At 43.7% G+C, this 23,560-nt stretch overlaps 4 protein-coding genes across 5 annotated transcripts; all 4 read right to left on the bottom strand.

Moving 5' to 3' along the window:
- Window positions 1-3,209: 3,209 nt before the first annotated feature.
- On the bottom strand, window positions 3,210-12,525 carry LOC118431862 (mediator of RNA polymerase II transcription subunit 26-like). Of its 2 annotated transcripts, XM_035843266.1 has the most exons (5): window positions 12,308-12,525; window positions 7,875-7,949; window positions 6,103-6,264; window positions 5,068-5,557; window positions 3,210-5,037 (listed from the first exon to the last, which is right to left on the bottom strand). In XM_035843266.1, exons 1-5 carry the CDS (start codon window positions 12,368-12,370, stop codon window positions 4,076-4,078), a joined length of 1,752 nt encoding a protein of 583 aa, XP_035699159.1. In that variant the 5' UTR covers window positions 12,371-12,525; the 3' UTR covers window positions 3,210-4,075. The 2 variants fall into 2 exon arrangements, with proteins under 2 accessions (XP_035699159.1, XP_035699158.1); XM_035843265.1 differs by having other exon boundaries at window positions 3,210-5,557; window positions 12,308-12,523.
- Window positions 12,526-12,955: 430 nt separating this feature from the next.
- On the bottom strand, window positions 12,956-14,812 carry LOC118431556. Its single transcript, XM_035842797.1, has 2 exons — window positions 14,680-14,812; window positions 12,956-14,259 (listed from the first exon to the last, which is right to left on the bottom strand). Exons 1-2 carry the CDS (start codon window positions 14,810-14,812, stop codon window positions 13,424-13,426), a joined length of 969 nt encoding a protein of 322 aa, XP_035698690.1. The 3' UTR covers window positions 12,956-13,423.
- A 1,622-nt stretch (window positions 14,813-16,434) lies between these two features.
- On the bottom strand, window positions 16,435-19,068 carry LOC118431968. Its single transcript, XM_035843423.1, has 3 exons — window positions 19,024-19,068; window positions 18,223-18,364; window positions 16,435-17,711 (listed from the first exon to the last, which is right to left on the bottom strand). Exons 1-3 carry the CDS (start codon window positions 19,024-19,026, stop codon window positions 16,858-16,860), a joined length of 999 nt encoding a protein of 332 aa, XP_035699316.1. The 5' UTR covers window positions 19,027-19,068; the 3' UTR covers window positions 16,435-16,857.
- A 1,333-nt stretch (window positions 19,069-20,401) lies between these two features.
- On the bottom strand, window positions 20,402-23,015 carry LOC118432587. Its single transcript, XM_035844218.1, has 3 exons — window positions 22,903-23,015; window positions 22,032-22,185; window positions 20,402-21,651 (listed from the first exon to the last, which is right to left on the bottom strand). Exons 1-3 carry the CDS (start codon window positions 22,903-22,905, stop codon window positions 20,801-20,803), a joined length of 1,008 nt encoding a protein of 335 aa, XP_035700111.1. The 5' UTR covers window positions 22,906-23,015; the 3' UTR covers window positions 20,402-20,800.
- Window positions 23,016-23,560: the final 545 nt, after the last annotated feature.

The following is a 23,560-nucleotide window of genomic DNA, read 5'->3' as shown; positions in this document are numbered from 1 at the left end:
CCAACCCAGTTCGTTCCGAAGGGTCCGTGGTTATTAAAGTGGGCTTGTTTGCCTTGTCACAGCCTCCAAGCGCCGATCTTTCCGGAAAAAACATGAGCCTAATAGTTTATATAGTCGTTGTGTGCTAACCTTCCCTTGCTAGCACTCAGGAACGGCCCATTTATCTCAAAACGTGGCAAATCCCAACCAAAACGGCAAGGAAATCGCCCTGAAACCACTTTTCACCGGTATCATGGTCAGAGGTCAACGTGGGAAGTCTGGTGGGAAGTTAGCTAACGTGTCAATGACGACCCCTAGCGATTCTTGTAATATTTGCAGCAGCCGAATCACCGGGTTACTGCAGTAATATATTTTGGCCGCATGTCGGCGCTTTTGATCCATGGGGAATTTCTTTCTCACAATAACATCGTACGATAAGTCAATAGCAGTAGATTTTATGGCGCGGCTGAATGTTCTAACACTGATTTCCAGCTTACAAGCTATTTACAAGAAAGCCTTTTACACTATTCTGTCAGTCGAATTCCTGTTACTGTTGTAATCTCCATGCAGGTGTTTAATAGGGTGAAAGTTTGTCTGACAAGCCCAAATGTGATCATCATTCCACCATCTGTGATCCTTTCATGGGGAATTGCACCTGAATTTGCTTATCCATATACACACCCACACAGATACATACTGAAGCAAACAATCCAAAACACGGAAAACTAACCAATGCAAGCATGAATCTTTATTCATGCCAACAGTGAATACTGTTCGCTCCTGAAAGAAGCTTCACCGTACAACTCTTAGATAACACTGGAAATGTGAGAAAACCTAGTCTGCACAAAAGGTCACTATTAAAAAGGACCACAAGATCCCAGGATTGTTTGCAAATATTTACAACTGTGGCACCTCAGTTCTAGAGCCATGCGAGGCCCTGCTCTTAATTTACTCTACAAGATTATAAGTGCAGGATTTGAAACAAGCCTGAAAACTGAGATTCATATTGTCAGGCTTTGTTTTAACGGTTATAAAAATGTAGATAGATATCTAAATATGATGTAATATTTTCAATACTCAACTCAGGCCAAAGGCCACAAAGTTGAACCAGCACCACAGAGACCTAGACACCACAAATGTGTTCTAAGCAATCATGGATATTAGCACTTTACCAGACAAGCCTAGTGTCAAGCAAACTAGCCTACTAAATTGTCTCATGTATGGCCAAAATCTAGTAGGTATTACTTTTTCTTAAGCCAGTTAAGGTTTTGGTTGTGGGGATTGTTGCAACCAGGATTTCTTTCAAGAGAGCTTCACAAGAGAGCTAAGGTATCCTGGTCCCTAGCATCCCTTCCACCAAAACCTCTGTTGAAGAAGAACTTCTTGATAACGTCCTAAACCGAACCAATTTAGTCTGTGTAACACAAACTCTGCTGTCCAGGGCTGTAACTGGCCCCTCTGGCGGATGTTTGGCGGGCTGCTATAAGCGAGATTTAATCAGGCTAACACCAATTTTGCGTCTTGGTTTTGCTTTCATCTGTGACTTTTGACAATCTGGCCATCTTTCTTGCTAACAACCAAATCCACGAACCGGGGGCTTTAAAAAAGCACAGCCCTGTATCCTTTAACCTTCTTCATGCTGCCATGTATCATACAGTCAAACCTGTCTGTAGCGGCCACTCAAGGGACTGGAGAAATATGGCCACTATAGACAGGTGGCCACTATAGATGAAATGTTGATCAATTGACCATGAGCAAACTACACGATTTCAGTTCCCACTAATCTTTCTCGTAAAGTAACATTGTCTCTAAATTCACCGACAAAGACTTGCACTTTAATACTCAAGGCATGCATACCTTCCACTGCCTCCAAAATGACCCTGTCAGGAACTCCAAATTCTCACAAACTACAATTTCAAACTCGGTGCAGATTGACATAAGGCTGCAGTATGGTTGCAATAGGCAGTGTTTCTGTATCAACGGGACCGGTTATCGTGTGGCCGTGGCCGCGTTGGACAGGTGGCTGCTAAGCCTATTTCTTAATCATTACGAATCCAAGGGACTGACAAAAAGTGGCCACTATGGCCAGGTGGCTGCTGTGTAAAGGTGGCCGCTAATACAGGTTTGACTGTATCAATACAAACCTGGTGCCAAAAGGCTTCCTCAGCAGCCATAGGGTTAAGCTATACCCCAAATATTTATCTTTTCTTACGAGCACCAATAGTTTCCCCTGCGTTAGGGATGTGTACAACGAAAATCATTTAGGTACAGGTACAAAACACCAGATATCAATGCACCAATTACTATACCTCACTAGATGTACACTTGAGTGTTTAACTTTTTTACTTATTTTGTTACCAAATGCAAATCATTACCACATAGATCAAAATCTAGCACCAGAAAAAGATGACAAAACATTTCACATGCATTTGTATGGCTACTGAAATCAGTATTAAAGAAGAACCATTTTTGTCTTGAAGCCTAAATAACATTCTGTTCACTGTTTATCCATGTCTTTGTCCTCGATGTGAATTAAAGTTTACTTGTCACGTTGTTCAGTTACAGTAATCTCCAAGCAGATCCTACGGTGCCATAAGATAGTATCAAAGCTGGCCAAGGAGTGTAGCCGGCCAAGGGAGTCAAACAGGCACCGGAGTTTTATACTATACATTACGCACCGTGGATCTGGTTCGAGATTAAGTTACAGTGCCCATACGAGCTTTACCTTTGCAACTGATAACTGTGCCTGTACCTGATATGTTATGCTCAGGTACACATCCCCATCCTGCATTGTAACATGTGTGTACTGTATCTCTCTTGGAACAGTATTGTTATGTTTCACTCAGCCAACTTAAGTCGCAGTGCTCTCACCAGGCTTTTTTCGCAGCATAGGGGGATCTTAGTGCAGCAAAGCCATGTGGTATGGGGGGAATCCTCCTGAAAAATTTTCAATCTTTAATGCCCTGAAACACTATTTCCTGCATTTTGAGGGCCAAATAAATACATTTTGTATAGCCAACTTTATTTTATCTTTGACTTTGTTGCAAAACTACAGAAAACTCCATTGTTGGCTGAAACACGGCATAGGCGACCAAATCACAGCATAGAGGCCTATGCTGAAAAGGCCAGGCGAGAACACTGAAGCCATACCAACCATATCATATCTGCATAGCCTTTTCCAACACTAAACAATGGAAGAACCACAGTACGCAACCACTTGGAACAACATATCGTACAACAAAACTCATGTGTATTGCATTTGCATACTTTGTTCTCTTTACAACTGTACATTTCAATTTGCATCTCTGACCAAGATAGAAAAAAACAAAACTCTAGATCGATGTACAATATAGAGAAGTCGAACTTGGAAAGGAATGTGAATTCGTAGTAACTCTTGCAGCATCTTACACAGTATGTAACCGAAAGCAAAGAAAACGTCACAAATCACACAACAGTGCAGCTTAGTACAAGGGAATGCATAGCATACAATTGGAGTATCCTTTGACAGTTCTGTGCCTATGTAAAGAAATAAGACATTTGTTTTCTGTAGAAAACAATGCCATGAACTTTGACCTGTGGAATATTCCATTTACAGCTTGGGGTCCTAATGAGGATATCAAAAGGAGTAACCACAAATTCATTGAATTATGCACACAGTCGTTATTAAGATACCAGAACATGTATGCAAGTGTAACAATTTTTGACTTAAACAAGAGTGAAGGTACAGTAGTTCATTTTATGCAAATTATCACCCGAATTTGTAACCAAATAAGTTTTCTTTCATGACGATGAGTTGGGATTTGTGATTTCTACCAGTATCCTAAAAAAGGACAGAAAAAGAAACTAAGGAAAAGGCCCTGGAGGATCACATTACAGAAACTGTCCCTTGTAATGTTTATGTTTTGGCAATGTAGAATGTCGCACTTCTATAGGCACATGACAGAGAGTGGTACAGGAAAGTCTACCTCAGTTGGAAGAACAGTGGCAACAAAATGTTTCTGCTGTTATTCTATTCTTTAAATACTCTCCACTTTTACCACTTTGTAGTGAGCACGTCATCATATAAATATCTACTGTACAAAATATTTCACAGTTTCTAGTCTAGAATGACATAAGGCAGAACTTGTAACAACCCGTCCTCACACGACCCTTTCTCACAGCAGTCCGTCCAGTCGCGCCAGTCTCCATTATCATCGAAACAGCCGCTGACTCCTGGCCACTGCTCGCTGCTCAGTCTCTGCAAGTCTTCGTCAGAAACCGGCCGATCCACGCCGGGTCTCGGCTCGCCCTCCGCAGCCTTGATCAGCTCGAGCGCGCGTTGCCGCTTCAGTTCTCGCTCTCTAGCAGCCTCGTCCGTGATTGGTCGAGAGATACTACTGTGCGATGACTTGCCGGCCGCCATTGGCTGCTGCAAGTCACGTGACAAGCCTGGATACTGGCCTCTTGCCGCCAAGGCGGCGGGAAAGGGGAACGGCCCGAGGTCGACCGGTCGGGGGACGAACTCGTTGTCGTAAGAAACGCTGACCGTCACCGCTGGACTCTGTGGAACGTTGGGCACGATTTGTCTGGTCACAGGGTCAAAGGTCAACGACCGCTGCTTTAGCTTGACCCTCTTGGCGGGTTTGACCTCGGACGAACTTTCCTCGGGGGAATCTTCGACCGGCTCCTTGTTCTTGGATTTGTCCTTCTTCTTGGAAGATTTGGACTTTTTCTTGCCTTCCGCCTTCCCCGAGGATTGGGCACCTGGAGGTTCCGAAGCACTGAGGGTTTCCGACGTACTGGGGAGTCGAAGTTTTACTGGCAACACTGGGGACAGCTCTTCCAGCTCTTTCATTTTGGAGCCACAGTCTCTGTTCGCTAACTCCGGTGGTAGGGCTAAACTCAGCGGTCTGGGAGACCCGACACTGGCACTTGTAATGTTCGTGGGGAGGGATTTGGTTGACGTGAGATCGGGCGTCGGTGGGGGGGTGTCAAATGTATTGCTGTCATGTAACAACTGTCCGCTCGGTACAAATTGGACAGGGCTAGTGGTTTTTCTTATGCTTCCAACAGGGCTAGATGTCTTTCTTATGCTTCCAACAGGGCTAGATGTCTTTCTTAGGCTCCCAACAGGGCTAGATGTCTTTCTTAGGTTCCCAACAGGGCTGGAAGTTTTCCGTAAGCTTCCAGCCACTGCGGGACTACCTGGGGTGAGTTTTCTTGCGCCCAGCGCCGGACTGTTGGATCTAACTTTGGTACTGGCCACGGCAGGGCTGTTGGGTCTCCTGTCAGCGAACGCGGGACTTTGCGGTTTCCTGTTGAGGGCGGCGGCGGGACTGTGGTTCCTTCTACCGGCGAGAGGGCTGGGCACGGGGCTGTCACGTCCGCGGGGCAAACCGTTGATGGGAACAGCCTGGCTCGGGGTCGCCGGTCGCTTGGGTTTGGGCCCCTCGTCCCCGTCCAGGCTTACTTTTCTGCGCTTGCGGTTGGCTGAATTTGTTTTCTCTAGGACTGCGCTGGCGCTGGAGCTGGCCCCGGGTCGAACCTCCGCCAGCTTGCTGGGCAGTTTGGGGGAGATTCCGGGTCGGGTCATGGCGATCTGCGGGGCAGAAAGTGATCGTTAGTGGTTATTGTTATTGGGTGGGCCAACTGCTCTCTTTTAGCAACCAGGACTGAATTGCGAGGAGATTACAATAGGCGGGGCTAAATCACAAGTGTCTGGAGCTAGCTGCCACTCAGGTGACCTCAATACTACAGTAAATGCCATAGGTGCAACAATAAATGTCATAGGTGCTACAATAAATGTCATAGGTGCTACAAAGGGCTGTAGGTTTTGACCCACTCGCGACGGGAAGGACCCCTGCTCTTTTAGATAAGTGTGGTGGGATCTTTAACGTGTTCGAGATGTGCCTCTCCTCAAACACGGGACCTCCAAAGGGGGAAGGAACATTTGAAAAACTGACAAATGACGATACTTCTGGAGAAGAGTTAAAAAGCTGACATAACAGTATTGAAAGTGATACTGCAATGGCTCTAACCTGTCAGATCCGTATTCAGCTTGTACTTACATGATCAAAAATTCTAACAATACAGAACAGGTACATTATGTAATGAGCAAGGCCACACAAACAAATAAACTCCTACCTTGGGACTGACGCCCTGGTTGCTAGGCGTGTCCTGTGCTTGGATGTCCCCGGCGATGATGAGTTTCTGCCAGATCCTGACCAGCTGTTTGAGCCGCTTGGCCAGGTCGGCGTTGTTTGTCTTCCGCCGAACATCGTTCACGTACTTGCCCAGGCGCGTCTTCTGCAGAAACAAGGTTGGCAAAACGTTGATGAAGGTTAGACATCCAGGTAATAAGATATGCCAAAAAGCAGTTACTCAGGCAACTGGATATGATTTTGGAAATGGTCAGACATTTCAGAAGAAAAAAAGAATTAATGAAATGCATTTTTGACCCAGCTAGGCATGCGTCATGGCATCATCTGGACATGCTTTTCTTAAAATAATAAGAAATTGGACACATTAGACGCCTTTATACTGGGGAGGAGATCCTCTGACAAGAATGAAATCCTGATTGACCAGGGATGCCACTACCGGTAGGTCATTGCAGTCAAGGTCTTCTACTGTGACCTCTCTGACAGTAATTTTGCCCCTAAGGATACCTTAAGCTTAGAATGCCCAATTAGTTTAACTTAAAATTCTTGAAAACTCTGTCTGCACTATGGAAGATAGGTGACTCTGACCCCCCTACAATAGTCGCCACAACTCACCAAGAAATAAAATATATGGTGATAACAAAATATATGAAATCCTAGCTAAAAGCCTGCTTCAACCTCTCTGTTCAGATGTACAGCTGAAGGCCCTGTGTTTGTGGACATTAAAATCTCATTACACTTGTCGAAAGTAATTGTCCATCCTTGTGTGAGTAGACACATTATAGTGGTCTTACGAATCTCATACATTGTAGATACGGAACACAACTGGTGCGTCATGCCAAAAGGTGCTTAACATGTTAAAGTTTTGTCTAAATGTCTAACAGGGCTCGAAATTCGTTTTTGGGATTAGGTGCACTAGTGCACCCAGCTTAAAAAATTGGGTGCACCGAAAAAAATTAGGGTGCACCACTTAAATTTAAGTAATAACCTAAAAATTAAACTTAGAATAATAAAACTTAGTTAAAAGCTATCAATTGCAAATTCTCAAACAAGTACCATGACATTTTCATTATCTTTCTAACACTTAGATGTCAAGAATATGATGTATACTAGTATAATTTTATATCTGTACATACATAAACCTAAGAAAATATTTGGGTGCACCCTGTGCACAGAAAATAATTGGGTGCACAGCTCCAATTTTGGGTGCACCTGGGTGCACATGCACCCAGTATTTCGAGCCCTGTCTAAGCTTACTGGAAAGCAGTTTCTCTACGAACCACAACAATGATCAAAGCCTAACCGTATAGTATGACCTTTTGTCAGTGTCATACAAGTCCTTAGGGCACTGCAGGTTACGTAACTGTACGTAACCCTTGTACAATGAAATTTGCACACAATTATTGTGTCCGAGGGTAGTCATCCATGTCATACTAATTTTACAGGTGACAGAGCATACTGTAAATGCATTTAAGTTCGCTGGGATTTAACTTCGCGGTAGCAGGAAAAAGGACTTTTCGCGGTGGTTTTAGTTTTGCGGTAACACCATAGACTGCAATCTAATACCATAATAGAAAACTGTTCGTGGTGGATTTAAGTTCGCGGTGAAGTGGTCACCGCGAAAACCGCAAACATTAATCCACCGCGAACATTTCTGCATTTACAGTATTTGCTTCAGAGTGAAGGGTTCTTGCCAACACAACTGAAATTGTTTAGGTACATTGCCCTATCAGCCCAAGTCTTAAGCCATGTCCGTACCTCCAGGGCATCCTTTGTCATCGTGGTCTTCTCCAGAGCACTGACCACCTCCACCACTCCCTCCATGTCAACAATCTGCACACAAACAAAAATGACTTTTTAGAAATGTGCAATGGCAGTGGGAAAGGATGTCAGTTAGCTGAGGAATGAATCCACTCTCAATAAATATGCTACAGTCAGTTAACAATGGTCACTTCGAGTGTCAGGGCTCGAAATACCACCTGCATATGCAGGTTAGTGCAGGTAAAATTGGAGCTGTGCAGGTATTTCTGGTGTCTACCTGCACCTAACCTGCACTGATCCATGTACTGGGTTTTATATATAATTGTCATATGATGTACATGTTGGTGTATGTGAATTGTCATGAGCTGCATCAACATTTACCACCTATTAAGTATAAAAGAAAACATAGCAAAGGTTCATCAACAATTTTAGTAGGATCCATACTTCCTAAATTCAGAGTGGTGTAGGTAAAACTTGTATGGTACAGGTAATTTCCAATGTTACCTGCACCAGTGCAGGTATGCAGAATGAAGTATTTCGAGCCGAGTCCATATGATTGATTGTCTTCAGGGTTCTAGCAATGATTTTATCTTAGCATAACGGCCAGCAAAAGGGTATGTCACCCCGTAAGGGGCAGTATAACCCTGGCTGTGTGTAAGCATGTCGACCAATGATGATGATGAATGGCATGTAAAAAAAACTTTGCATTCTACGGCACTCATGGGAGGACTTGATTCTTTTTACAGCACATGTAATTATAACAATATTTTGTCTATTTGAAGGGTCATATCAACATTATTGCACTATGCTGGTTGGAAATGAGCATAATGGTCATCAATTTAGCTTGGTGGTCAAGACTCACAACTAAAAGCATAATGGCCCATTACGAGTACACTGGTATTCCTTGATCTTGATTTTCAAATTCATCATCATCGTCCCAGGTCAGAGAAAGTTCTTGAATGAGTAAAGAATCCCAGATCACCTATTCACAAGTTAGCTTTGGCCATGTGGAGTAAAGGTGTTGTAAATCAATTTACACATTTTCATATGAATCATAGCAATGACCGCTGCATGACTATGGCTAGCAATGACTAAACACTTGTTGCTCAAATTTTCAAGCGAGAAAACTGACACAACATTTGAAAAAGTAGGAAAAACCTATGAACCATAAAGTAAAAAAAAAAACTTGTTGCCTTTTTTTGGGTAAGAAAACCTATTCCTGCATCAAAATACTTAAAGGCCTTAATTACGATCAGGTCTGCAGGTTACATATGCAGTCCTGTTTCCAATATCTAAGTCTGCTCGTTAGGCATTCCATGGATATTTCAACAGTTGATGCAACAATTTGGACATATTGCAGGGCTCTGTTCTTTGCAGTGGGAAATGTGAGATTACAGTAAGAAATGCCTTAGAAATAACTTGCAATTTGCCATTCCATAGATATCTAACAGTGGGTGCAACAAGTTGGACATCATGCAATTCAATGGTTCTAAAGATTCTTAGAACAGAGAGGCTGTAGTCATCGTGTGTTCAATTTTCTGTGATTAATTATTTCCAACATTTCTCTGCACATTTTGAGCCTTGTTGTACCATGGTACTACTGTAATTCACTTTGTGTTCACGATACTAAACTTTCACAAAATTTAACTTGTTCTTGGAACTAAATGTTCACTATCGTGGTAAGTGCACATGAAAAAAATGTGAATTATTTGTTATCAGTAATGATAAGTTCATGTTACAGTCATCACCGTGAAAACCGTGAACAGTTACAGTACATTGAAAAAATCAGGAATTGCAAGACGACATCTAAGCTAAATTGTAAATGCCTTACATAATGTGAACATTGGCAATATCAAATATGTTCTGCTAGCAGACATTTGTTAAAACCCTGTAAAATAAATTGGAGAAAGTAATGACTCGTTTGCACAAGCTTTTGTCAAATGTGCCATGCCAAAACAGAACCAGTTTTGACTTGAATAACTCGGTTCTAATTTGACCAAACCTCCTTGATTTGAACCTACAAGCTGTTCACACATGAAGACAAGAGGGCACCACCCTACAACAAACATCCTATCAACCATCTTTTGTGCCTCCATTGTTAGGTCATGGATTAGAATCAGAGGCATAATAGCTAGGTGAGAAAACCTAATGAATGATCCCTGCATGTGTATTGTATGGTATACTGTAAAGCATGCAGGCCCTTACTTCCCACCAGCTTTTCATGATTTGAAGCAATTATTGTGAAGGCACTACTGCATGCCCTGATAACATTACATAAGAAGACATATAGTTTTAGACATAGCTGTCTGCATTCTTTGGTAGAACAATGAAAATAAGGCCTCTACCATTTCTTCTTCTTTCCTTTAGTCTAGAGGCTACCAACTTCAACTTGCTGAAGACCTTTGTAGCCTATATACTCATTTTTCACTTGAGTGAAGTGAGGAAAGTCGTGTAAAGTTAATCTCCAAGCAGATCTTGCTGTGGCAAAGGGGAAGGAGTTTAGCCGGCAGAGGAGTTATTGGCCACAGCGAAGATCTGCTGCAGAACGCACCAGTCAAAGGCAGCGGGAGGGGCGATCTTTTCAGAAACGTGTTTCTGCTCCTCCTAGTATCCACTTACCTCCAACGTGAAAATTGGCTAAATTTGGCCGGGATTATCGTTTTACAACCCTTCCGAGCCACTGGGACAAACGCGGCGAGCCGCGCCAGTTCACAGCGGGGGCTTCCCCCCGAAACCGCTGGAGCAGACTGCATCACAGCGCACCAAGACAACGTATCGACATATGAAATTATCAGTTGTACACAAATAACAAGTTATTATCTAGTTGTTACTTGTATATATTTTGCAATAAAAGCTGCGCTAAACACTTCCTGTATCATTTTTTCATGTCTGCAACTTCAAATCTTTACCGATCATATACGCTTGGATTCGGTTCAAAGACCCACGCTCGTCACATTTGACGGACAGACATCGGCGTGTAAAAACGTAGGCAGAACTTGAAATTTTGGAAAGGTATCCACATAATCAGCACGTGCATTTTCAGCAAAGCCGATTTGAATTATTTCTAACGGCGTCCGGTGCATTCTCAGGCAAACAAACGGGCGCCGTGGCTTCATGAAACGTTTGGGGAAATCGACGTCAGCGCCCCCCTCCCCACTGCACTTGCGTCCTGTCGCATCGTGCTGACGCGCTCTTGTTGTTGTTTTCCTCCAGTACGTAGTCAGTTATTGACGCGTTATTGACACCAAAGAAGCAAAGAAATCCCCGGATGTCACAGAAAACACAATGAACTCTTACAGCCGACCCGTGACGGGATCCCTGGCCCCGCACGCCCGGGGCAATTCGCACCTTCTTCCTAACGCAGTTTAATTGCCTGATAATATCCTTTGAGCGGTTCCGTTCTGCAGCAGATCTTCGCTGTGGCCAATAACTCCTCTGCCGGCTAAAGTCCTTCCCATTTGCCACAGCAAGATCTGCTTGGAGATTAGTGTAAAGTGCCTTTCCCAAGGGCACAAGATCGGTGACGCGGCTGGGTTCGAACTCAGGACCTTCTGGACCTGAGTCAAGCCGATTGTGCCACGCGGTCCCACCAAATTTAATTAAGCTGACAAAAAGTCTAGTTACTGTATGCTCATGAAGAACTAGTATATACTACCTAAAAACATTCATTTCTTGCTGAACAATTCCTGATTCTCAAGATTAAAATGTTTGATGGATGAAATAAAATTTTCACAGCTGGCACATGCATCTTCTTTTCATGACACAAAGAGATCAGCTGAAGAAAGAATTTTCATCAAGAATTCAAGTCAGAAATCTGTGATTTATACAGCCATTACATTTTTAAGTGGCTCAGACGTAATATGACGATACAGAATTTCGCCAATTTCGAACTATCTTACTCGTAGTCTGTTTGGAAACGTACAGTTTGTTGTGGGAGGGGGGCAAGTTATAAAACGGTATGTGGTATCATAAATATGTTCCCCAGAAACGTTGTGCCCGATCTACCAAAGAGAGAATTTACAGAATCGAAAAAGGTGAAGAGTTGTACAAACATATGCATGTGGAAATCGAGTTTCAATTTTTCCGACCCCATGTCAACTGCCCCCCTCCCCACCCAAACACAAGTGAAAACACTCAAAGATGTTCAGTCGACTAGCCAGAACAAAACACAGCCACCAATTTTGTGGGAGAATTAGTTATGTTTGTAAATTATCTGTATGAAATAACGACTGTCTAATCTAAACTTTGTGGACGAAATTGAGCTGATTTTCTTAGAAATATTCCGACCAAACTGGCGGACTCCGGAGCGAAACAGTAGGGCGGCCATCGCCATGGCGGACGTGACCAAAAAAAGGGATCTCGCTAGGAACCGAAATTTCATTCCTCGCTTTCCTCCCCACAACCACGCCTAGACACGGAAATTTCCTCACGTTGGCATCCTTGTCGATCGCCTGCAGCAGCCTATCCTTGATTTGTTGCGGATTGGCGTTCATGGGGCCCGGGGAGAGCGCCTCTTGTCGGGAGCGTTTGTTCGTCCGTGCCTTTCAGCGGCGGACATAACGCACCACTGGTACCCCTGCCCTCCCACCATCCCTCACTCCAGCATATTATGGGATGCATGGCAGCATATTATGGGCTGGAATGACGTTTTTCTGACGTCATTCTAGCCCATAATATGCGGTTTCCGTCCCACGATGCAGCAGTCGGCTGACGTCGGATGACGATCGTGATTTTCCGGAAAGGTTGGCGGAGAAGCCCAAGGTAGTATTCGACTTGTTGACCTAAGCCGAAAACGCTTAGCGGGAAATTCAACTTTGGCCGAAATGTAAATAGCAAGTGGTGCTCTTTTGAGAGAGGGGCAACCTAAACTTTCAGTAAGGTTCTCCTTTCTATATGGTCTCCTTTTCGGTCAGTAATGACCACGATAAAACCCTAATTGATTCTCCTTTATTGATCTGGAATCAAACAAAGGAGGTTAACCTTCTTGATATAGAATGCCCTACCATGTACTTGCTTGCAAAGGTCATTACAACCCTCTTATGTCAAAGACCACCGGTGAGGAACAGAAATAACATCGCAGAGATATTGATAACTTTATTGTGAATTCACCCTATTAGGCTAATGGCAAAGCAAACAAAGAAACAAAAATACATCCAGCCAGTCAGTTAGTTAGCTAGCAATCCATCTATCTATCCAAAGTTGTCTGTCTAGCTATCTCTCTGAAGCTCTAACTATTGATATCACTCAAACCTAATAACGACAAAAATTCCAATGTCAGTAAACTTATAGTTATGACAGTTATACTTCGTGCTTTGAAGTGTGGAAAATTTCATGGTTATGAATTTGGAGATCGAAAAGTTATTGATGTTGCATTGTTTCTTGTAGGAGCCATTATCAAATTTGAGTACTCTATCAAGATTTTAATGCGCGCAACGATTAAGGGTCAATGACTCGTTCCTGGGATGTGGCAATTATCGGACTGGCCGCTAGGGGCGCGCTTTAATCAAGCTAAAAAATCAGTGTTCAAGGAGTTCGGTTTGTCGGATTTAAGCGAACCCGGCGTTCAGCTGTGACATCTTCACAGACGTCGTCTTGACGGTGCTGACGTACAGCGGCTGCGTCACGTGACGCCAGATGACCAATGAAAGGCGAGCCACCAACAGCAGCGAGGCCACGACCAACAGCACGCACGTGAGGACGATGTTCCTCCTCCCAAAGTCGGCCTGGTTCCTGTCCAAGATTCCGGACAGCGCGACCACCACTACAACGTATTGGACCAGGGTGTAGCGGCAGTACCGCTCGAATACAAAGTTCTCCAGGACAAACCACACAAGCGTGATCGCCAACAGCAAGCCCAGCATGCCAGTACTCGCATCCTCGTTGTTGTAGCCGCCGGCGTAGGTGAGAGTGCTGCCAAAGCTGATGAGCGTGGCGATAGTGGACCAGGTCGCATAGATGGCCAGCCCGTTTTGAGCTAGGATTCGTACGAGCCAGAGGTCTGCCGGTGCGTTTTCGGTCAGCCATGCCCCGCTCCGGTCCACCCTACGGTAGGAGACGTACAGCAAGTAGTAGAGAGTACAAGCGGAGAGGAAGAGGACCATGACGGCGCCCACACGCTCGGACCGCGAGGCGCTCAGGTAGCGCCAACAGGTGAGCAGAATATGGTTGACGTACCAGACGACGTAGAAGGAGGTTGGGAAGAGCTCGGGCGTGACGTAGAAGTAGCCGCGGGAGTTTCTCCTGCAGATGGTGGTGAGGACGTAGATGAGCCAGAGGAAGTTCCATGCGTAAATGGTCTGCCAGACGCCGAGGAACGTCCAGAAGGACGGGCTGAGCTCGTTGGGGAAGAGGCGAGATCCGTTGGTGATCGTAGCCTGCAAACCTACGGAAAGAGCAACAGTCAAGTCAACTGAAATGTTTTACCGATGTTTAGAGAAGCTGTTTCTCATCGTTTGAAGAATATTGGTCAATTGCTAACACTTGCTGTCACAGCATTAGCTATAGATGGAAGCAAATATTTTATATGCACTTAAATACACATTGACGTTTCAATACGTTTTTCCTAATGCTTTTACAATGAGAATGTTATGTTATGTTTTCCTAGGTCATTCCTACTGATTTGGTAGTGGAATGTCCATAGCATAACAAGCTTCGCCAAAAAAGAAGATGGGATTGAATCTTGAGGGAGAACTGTGTGCTTCTTCACTTCATTCAATTTCTTAACAATCAACACAAAAAAAACGAGTCCAGAACTTATAAGAGGACAACCCAGGCATTACGTTCGACGCTTTATTAAACTCACCTGGAACAAGCTTGGACTCAGCCATCCAGCCAATCGCAAGCCTCATGACGTATGTTAACCAGGCGAACACGATCAGCACGATGCCCAGAGGCTTGTGTCGGGGCGGCTGGGGTTTCTCTTCTGTCCCATCCATGGTCAATTTGGCGTCTTAAGTCTGGAAGATGAATGGTTTGACAGTGTTCACTAAGTTTCGAGTGTCGAGGTAGCAAATTCTCTTTTTCCGTTATCTATAACTGACATTAACACTATGCTAGCTTGTCTTTGTTTTGTCAATCTGACCGGTGCCGTCCATCTACACACGGTAGCTTTTACCGTCTCAAAAAAGTTGAATTTTGTACGTGACTACGCACATTCCCGACTGTCCCAATCCAAATTGTCCTCAATTTGCTGCCGTACGTATACCAATTATGATACAATGAAGTTGAACACTATAACTGTTGGAGATACAGGCTCTCGTCAATTCTGTAGCTAAATATCACTTCCTATCTTTGAATCAGTACCCACTGCGATATCAACAGTAGATTGGGCCGGGACCAGCAGGGTTGGGTAGGCGGCACATTGGGCTAAGGTCCCCGAGTGACCCTTGGCATGGACCCGCTGGTGTCTGACAACCCCGTAATAACGTAAATAACGGTCGGACTGTTTGGAATGTATGCATCTAAACGTCTTTGATTTTGTATATCTATACGTCAAGAAGCTAAGTGAAGAACTTTTGACTCACCATTCTAGGCAGGGGGCGTATGAACGTAGTTTAGTTTCTTGATTCCCACAAACGAAGCTTGCTTTGTAAATAACACACCTTTATAGACGCCCCCCCCCCCATAAACACGTGTCCGTCCGTGTGCTAAATGTTACACAACCCCCTCCTCATTATGTCATTATTATGTCATCATGTATGTCTTCGTTGTGTAAGTGGCGTTTGTTTACTGTTTGCTTTCCCAGTTCCAGGTGGTTGAAAATTAAACTGACCTGCCCAAAGGACGTTATTGATGATGTTGACCCAAGGAACGTCTTGAAAGTAGTTTACTGGGGGGTCAGCCCTTTGTAATGGCCACTTTTGAGTTGAGCAGTTCTTCTATCTGTTCTTCATATATATAAATGAACCAATGACAACATAAATAAAAGGGTTTGCTTCTTTAAAAAAGTGATGGTTGTTTGTAGTTTGTAGAAGTTTGGGTCCAGTTCAAAAGGATGTTTGGTACGATTATGTCTGATGGCCCCTGTTCATGAAAGGTTTAGTTAGCTTATTCAAAGTCCCTCACATGCCCATACACGTGGTTGGACCAATTGCGCTGAGTATGAATGTTCTTCACAGAGACCTATTTCAAGTCACCGTTATAAGAAATGGGGTTGGCAATTAAGGATAAGATATTGACAAGACAAAATTACGGATACTTTTTAAAAACTTTATTCCAATTGCAACTTTATTCCAACAACTAAAGGAGTAAATGAACAATAAACAATAAACAATGGGGCACAAAGATCGGTTATATGTAAAATCAAAGGAATAAAGGTAATGCTATATTCATTGCAATTCATTGATAGCGAAATATACTGCTTTCATTTTTAACCACAGGCCTTATTTTCATAAGGATACCCTGCTTGTGAGTACAAAACACACAATTTGATGCTCCATGGAAGACTTAATTAATATCGAACACTGATACCGATATTAAAACAACAGCATATCCATATACCAACTTGAAATAGATTGCACACACTACTTCGTTACAAAGATGCACAGATATAGAATAACAAATTAAAATTAATCTCCAACCATTTATCATATGTATGATCATATGCACAATCTATCTGCCAGTATGCTTCTATGCCAGTGTGTACATACAAATCAATGTCTCTCTATATCGTGCCTTACAAGCATAGCCTATCTACCAAGACCTATGACTTTTTTGTGAAATTAGAAAGTTGCAACAGAATTATTAAAAGCTTCAAATGCACACTACAATGTTGTATAACTTGAGTAATCTCCAAGCAGATTCTACGGTGCCATAAGATAGTATCAAAGCTGGCTAAGGATTGTAGCCGGCCAAGGGAGTCAAACGGACACCGGAGGGAAGTTTGATACTTTACATTACGCACCGTGGATCTGGTTCGAGATTATAACTTCAGCAATTTTTTGGTGGTATGAACCATTTATAGGCGAGGTGACCACACGGTTTAAGGCTCTGTTGTGTACCCGCCGTTCAGTTGTGACATCTTCACAGATGTCGTCTTGACGGTGTTGACGTACAGCGGCTGCGTCACGTGACGCCAGATCACCAATGAGAAGCGAAGCACCAACACCAAGGAGGACACGCCCAGCAACACGCAGGATAAGATGGCGTTCCTCTTCTCCAAACCACCGGTGAACGTGATGTACTTGTCAATAAGGCCGGAGAGAGCGACCACCACCACCACGTACGGCACCAGGGTGTAGCGGCAGTACCGCTCAACGACGAAATTCTCCAGGAAGAACCACGCTAGGATAATTGCGACCAGCAAAACCAACATGCCAGTGGACACATCTTCGTTGTCGTAGCCACTCTCATAGGTGAGACAACTGCCGAAGCTTAATAGAGTAGCGATGGTGACCCAGGTCGCGTAGATGGCCAGCCCGTTGTGAACGAGAGCCCGAATGAGCCAGAGGTCAACAGGGGCGTTCTCGGTCAGCCAGGACCCGTTCTGATTTACTCGACGGTAGGAGATGTACATCATGTAGTAGAGGGAGAGGGCAGAGAGGGCAAGAAGCATGGCAGCCCCCACACGTTGTAGTGAATCGTCCAGGAACACCCAGGCGAAGATGAAGAGGTTGTTGACGTACCAGGTGACGTAGAAGGAGGTTGGGAAGAGCTCGGGAGTGACGTAGAGGTAACCACGGGAAGTTTTACGACAGATGCAGACCGTGACGTAGATGATCCAGAGAAAGCCCCAGGCGTAGATGATCACCCAGATGTACATAAAGACCCAAGGAGCCGGCACGATTTCGTTTGGAAACTGGCGGGAGATGTTGCCTTCGCTGGTGATGAATAACCCTATAGAAAGACACAGTATGGACTGTCAGTCTACTGTACTTTTTGATAACTCTGTGTTGACGTATGTTTCAAGAGACAATTCGTGTTCATAAGGATTTTCACACAAAGCAAACATTTGCTGCTTTAGATCTGACGTGCCATTTATCTATTTCGTTTGTTTGTGGATTGCCTTCGACAAGAAGTCCAAGAAGTCAAAGTCCACTGCAGTGCAGTACGAAAATGCCACGTAAACCATTTTCGACCTCGACCTTATTTTCTAGAACTGCTACACACCTATCAAATAACATCAAGATCTATCCACAACTTCTTGAGTTATATGCTGACCTTCATAGAGACCCACAACACCATAACACGAATAGCCTTCTTGTCGAAGGCAATCAAGATGTTAATTTCAAAAAGGCAAACTATCTTGCAGCATGTCTTTGTAAAGCTCAGAGCTGACAATAGAACATGCTGAAAATGGTTACAGAAGGGACAAGTACACGCTGTGTTAACAATTGCCTTAACTCACCCTTAACAGCGCCTGATTGTCTAAGGAAGCTGAACACCAGCCTGATAACGTAGGTTATCCAGGCGAAGACGATCAGCACGATGCCCAGTGGCTTGTGTTTGTGTTCTTTGCTTTCCTCCATGGTAAACTGAGCATCGACAGCCTGTGGGGGGTCAACAGTATAACGGTGTTTGAATAACCTGGGGAATGATTAAAATGGAAAATCTACTAACAAGTGATTTGATCCATAAGGTTGCATTCTTTTATGTATACAGTCAGGACAATCCAAGTGACAACACCCCGAAGGCTATTGCACTGCTGGAGACTGTTTTTTTTTTGTTCAGCACAAGACTATAGCTAGCTAGCGTTTGCGTTGCACGGGCAAATACGTTTACAAGCACAAGATATATACGTAGCAGAGGGCCCCAGAAGTCTGTTATTACATTCAAACAAAACTCCGAGTTAGTAAGTTAGTAACTTATCTAACAGTGCCACCTACAACAAAGTACAGACAAAAGGAAAAAGGTAGTCTTTTAAATACCCGACCGAAGTCAGGTACCCATGTTTACACCTGGGTGAAGTAAAGTGCCTTTCCCAGGGGCACATGCACCGTCGGAGGCAAGGCGAGTATCGAACTCGGGACCTCTAGGTTCCGAGCCCAACACTCTACCAGTTATGCAACACAAGACGCCACCACGTACACCCTAATTATAACCATATTATAAATTCAACGCCAGTTCTTTTTGCGTGGGAACCATTGAGTAAATTCAACAACATCCTAATGAAATGTGAATAGAATAAGCAACATAATACTTAACTCACCATCAGCGCGAAGTCTGTCACGTCGGTAACACTAACACGAGTTGGTCCAGGCGCTCCAGTCAGTCCGTGGCACGGCTTTATATACCGTGTCTCAGCTCGGCAAGCACGTGATCGTTTCGTAACTTTTATGATGTAACAGCCTTTTCAATACGGCCTTGTTCTCCGAAGTAGCGATTGTTTACTTTCTAGGAGGGTGAAGGTCGAAGAACACGCGTGCACGCGAGCTGGAACACAGTTTGCATAACTTGCTGATATTCGTAACTTAGCAAACAAAACTATAGATGATACTATATCTCTTGATTTATAAAATTATTCATTATTCATATCATAGCTATAGTACTATTTTGCAGTGACTTCATTGAATAACAAGTGCATAGTGTTATGTAGGACATAGCAAAATAAAGTTCCCACTTCTCTCAGTGTATCGTTAATGTGCTTCTTCTTTGAATCTTTCCTAGCTAAGGTCTTCATCTATTCCATAACGTTTTATTCATATGAAAAAGATCGACCAGGTCATTGGTTGGAGTTTGTAGAATGTTTCTTTAGGACAAACTGTTTCTTATCTCTTTAGTCTCACCTGCACATGTTGAGTCACGTGTTGACCTCCTGTTTGCACATTTATTGCTAACTCCTGAGGTTTAATGTAAATAGCAACATACGAAGAAGAAAAAAACTACAGAAAAGCAAATCTGACTTCCAATCCACTAATTTTCCCTGCCCTCATTTGCCAAGCGCGGACATTTTTTGTCAAAGCCAGCAAGTTACTAAGTACATGGGCTCGAATGTCACTCTAAGTGTAAGTGGTCCGAGACCAACCCACTTGACTTGCCGACTGCAAAGACAGTGGCTTGTATCACGGTCTCTACCAGGCCCTTCTTGTGGTGTACCTTCTCAGCAAACTCCATCAGCAAATTACCCATACGACCTATTTTGCCTCTCTTCGCCCCTTTTTCGGCCTATGAAAAGAGTCTGAGAGCAAATGGTAAATACTTTCTCTATAAACTGAAAATAGATTACCCAAAACAGAACCCTAGAAGGCAGAGGGCTGTACCAACACGCACACGTGACATATAATGGCCATAATCTTTATTGCATTTTCATGCCCAGAGGGCTAGATGCACATACATGTATGATCAAACGTGGTCTAATTAATGTAAAATATAAAGTATATTTCACATTAATTATAAGTATATAAAGTATTAAAGTACTACATCAAATACGTCGTGAAATACTATATGCTACTAGTATATGTTATATCATTGATCATTACTCCTAATGGTTCATTCTTTCTGTTTTTAGATACATGGAAACATCAACACATACGTTTTTAATTACGAGTTCATTAATGTTAAATATGGAACATTATCATCAAAAGCTAGTTACTCGTCCTGAAGAATAGGACATCGTTATAGTTATACTTATGCCTACACTTACCTGCCTAAATATCTATCTACGCACGTACAAAGCTACATATATATCATCTTCTATATGAAAATGTGTATCTTCTACAAATGTAAGTATACCATTATCCATGCTGTGAAAAATATAACGTAAGGCACATGTGAGATTGTCTAGTCATCATTGGTCACACGATGTCTAGCTTTGCATGCCTTTCAGCATGTACCAATATCCACGACTTTATCGTGGTATGGTTGACGTAAGACGGGAATGGCAAAAGAACTTAAAGATTCATTATTGAAAAAAGAACACTACAATGTTACATATCCTAAGCATTTTTGGTGGCGTGAACCATTTGTAAGCGAGGTGACCACACGGTTTAAGGCTCTGTTATGTACCCTCCGTTCAGTTCCGACATTTTCACCGACGTCGTCTTGACGGTGCTGACGTACAGCGGCTGCGTCACGTGACGCCAGATGACCAATGAGAAACGAACCACCAACACCAAGCAGGACACAGCTAGCAACGCGCATGCGACGACGGCGTTCCTCTTCTCGAAACCACCGTAGAACTTGAAGAACTTGTCGACGGTTCCGGACAGCGCGACCACCACCACCACGTACGGCACCAGGGTGTAGCGGCAGTACCGCTCAAAGACGTAATTCTCCAGGACAAACCACACGAGGATGATTGCCAACAGTAAGCCCAGTATGCCCGTGGACACATCCTCGTTGTCGTAGCCACTCTCATAGGTGAGGACAGTGCCGAAACCTAGAAGACAAGCAAGGGTGACCCAAGTACCATAGATGGCCAGGCCGTTGTGAACGAGAAGTCGAATGAGCCACAGGTCAACGGCGGCGTTTTTGGTCAGCCAGTGCCCGTTCCGGTCCACCCGACGGTAGGAGATGTACATCATGTAAAAGGTGGTGAAAGCGATGAGAGCGAGGAGCATGGTAGCACCCACACGTTGGAATGAGTCATTGAGGAATTCCCAGGCGAGGACGAAGAGGTTGTTGAAGTACCAGATGACGTAGAAGGAGGTTGGGAAGAGCTCGGGAGTGACGTAGAAGTAGCCGCGAGAGTTCTTACGACAGATGCAGACTGTGACGTATAAGAGCCAGAGGACGCCCCAGGCGTAAATGGCCAACCAGATGTTGAAGACCCACGACATCGGCGTGATCTCGTTTGGAAACAGGCGGGAGGTGTTGCTGGCGGTGGTAGAGAACAGACCTGTAGAGAGACATAGTAATATTTAGTATCGTTGTGATTGTCAAATGAATGTACTGAAGTTGCTGACAATTCTATGGTTTACAAGATTACTTCGTGATAAGGATGTAGCTGGTGACTTTACTTGAGACACGTCGTTTGCAGTAGTGTGGACTGCTTCGCCTTTATCTGCTCTGCGCGTGTATCGCTCATAAAAACTTTTTTTAAAGCTTTTGCGAATGATCACAGCCATGATAGGTTTCAGCAAAAACACCATCATTCTGTTATTTCAATTATATATCCATAAAAGCTATCCATAAAAAGCTCGGCGATGATCTTGAAAAGGGTATGACAAATATACCCACGGTAAAAGATTACGTCGTTAACGAATTGTCTTAACTCACCCTTAATGACGTCAAATTGTCTAAAATAGCCAAAAGTGACCCTAATGACGTAGGTTATCCAGGCGAAAGCGATCAGCACGATGCCCAGAGGCTTGTGTCGGGGCGGCTGGGGTTTCTCATCGACTTCCTCCATGGTCATATTGGCTTCAGAAGTCTGGAAATAAACACAAAGGGTGAAAGTAGTACCATAGCCTTTCTTAAGGGCAGTGGGTTAACTGTTATTTGTTTTCCACTCCGTCTAGGGTACGGTCGATGACACGGCAGGATTCGAACCCGAGACCTCTCGGTCCTGAGCCAAACACGCTGCCGCTGCACCACGCGATCACACTTTACCTCCCCAAACGAAGTCAGGCACCAATTTTTACCTCTGGGCAAAGTGAGCTGGGAAATTCGTTTAAAGTGCCTTGCCAAACAGCACAAGCTCGTTAACAAGGTTGGATTTGAACCCAGGACCTCTGGCTTCTGGGCCAAACACCCTGCTGCAGTTAGTCCACGACCCCCGCGCTATAAACAACATCCAAGTCGTCAAAGCGTGGAGATGTAATTTCAAGTGGCAGGCTTGCAAATTGGCTTTAAAGCTTGATGTCGTCATCGTATTGACAGTAAGTTTAAGAGATAGAGTCAATATTAGTTGGTTTGTTTTTAGGGTTGAACAGGACAAATCGTGCGCCGCCCAAATGTTCTACCCAATTGATAAGGTACACCTAGGAAATCCTGGACATGTTTAAATCTGTATCTATGCATGTCTACCCAGTATTACTGCCTTTAGCATAACACCAGCTTACCAAGCCTTTATCTTTGCCATAACACGTCTTTGTAGAGAACTATCTAAATCAGCTGAAAGAAGATAAAATACTAATTTATTACTCACCATCCTCAGGGCGTAGTTTAACTTCTTGCTGTCTACAAGTGATACTGCTGGAATGAACCGTTGTCTCTGCTGCACCTTTATATACAGTACCTCCGTAAACACGTGTGTGTGTGTTTGCTAATTATTACACAACTACCATCCTCATTATTACACAACTACCACCCTCATTATGTCATAGTTGTGTAAGTGGCAACTGTTTGCCAACTTTCCAGGTGGTTGAACATTAAAGGGACGGTAGATTTACCGAAGATGTTGGCCCAAAGAATGTTTACAAACTCAACAGTCAACTCAGGGTCAGAAATAGACACTGGAAAGTTGGGAATATCTGGCTAACTTTGTCTATAATGGCTTGACTAATGGGAGACCCATAACAGAAATGTTGTATTTGTTTGCTAAATCAAGGAGTACTCGCTTTTGTGTACGTTTGGGGCGAGTTGAGACAGATCCTTTTGTAGGCTTCTACAAATACAGAACATTTACATGTTTTTGTTTGATGCGCCCAATACGTGAGGGGTGGAGTCAGCCCATCACTGAAATCTCACGCGTTAGTACACCCAAATATTCTACCCAATTGATAAGGTACACCTAGGAAATCCTGGACATGTTTAAATCTGTATCTATACATGTCTAGCTAGTATTACTGCCTTTAACATAACAC

This window comes from Branchiostoma floridae, chromosome 15 (genome assembly GCF_000003815.2).
Source record: "Branchiostoma floridae strain S238N-H82 chromosome 15, Bfl_VNyyK, whole genome shotgun sequence".
Taxonomy (NCBI): Eukaryota; Metazoa; Chordata; class Leptocardii; order Amphioxiformes; family Branchiostomatidae; genus Branchiostoma; species Branchiostoma floridae.
The sequence above is the reverse complement of the archived record's forward strand: the minus strand, read 5'-3'. Positions and strand labels throughout refer to the sequence as shown.

What these genes read in the sequence shown, in the direction of transcription:
- LOC118431862 (XM_035843265.1), bottom strand. Translation starts at nt 12,370, where the DNA reads ATGAACGCCAATCCGCAACAAATCAAGGATAGGCTGCTGCAGGCGATC. An exon ending in TGACAAAGGATGCCCTGGAG is followed by an intron (nt 6,265 to 7,874) that starts GTACGGACATGG and finishes TTGTTTCTGCAG; the next exon opens with AAGACGCGCCTGGGCAAGTA. An exon ending in ACCAGGGCGTCAGTCCCAAG is followed by an intron (nt 5,558 to 6,102) that starts GTAGGAGTTTAT and finishes TCTGCCCCGCAG; the next exon opens with ATCGCCATGACCCGACCCGG.
- LOC118431556 (XM_035842797.1), bottom strand. Translation starts at nt 14,812, where the DNA reads ATGGATGGGACAGAAGAGAAACCCCAGCCGCCCCGACACAAGCCTCTG. An exon ending in TGAGTCCAAGCTTGTTCCAG is followed by an intron (nt 14,260 to 14,679) that starts GTGAGTTTAATA and finishes CTCTTTCCGTAG; the next exon opens with GTTTGCAGGCTACGATCACC.
- LOC118431968 (XM_035843423.1), bottom strand. An exon ending in ACAATCAGGCGCTGTTAAGG is followed by an intron (nt 17,712 to 18,222) that starts GTGAGTTAAGGC and finishes GTCTTTCTATAG; the next exon opens with GGTTATTCATCACCAGCGAA.
- LOC118432587 (XM_035844218.1), bottom strand. An exon ending in ACAATTTGACGTCATTAAGG is followed by an intron (nt 21,652 to 22,031) that starts GTGAGTTAAGAC and finishes GTCTCTCTACAG; the next exon opens with GTCTGTTCTCTACCACCGCC.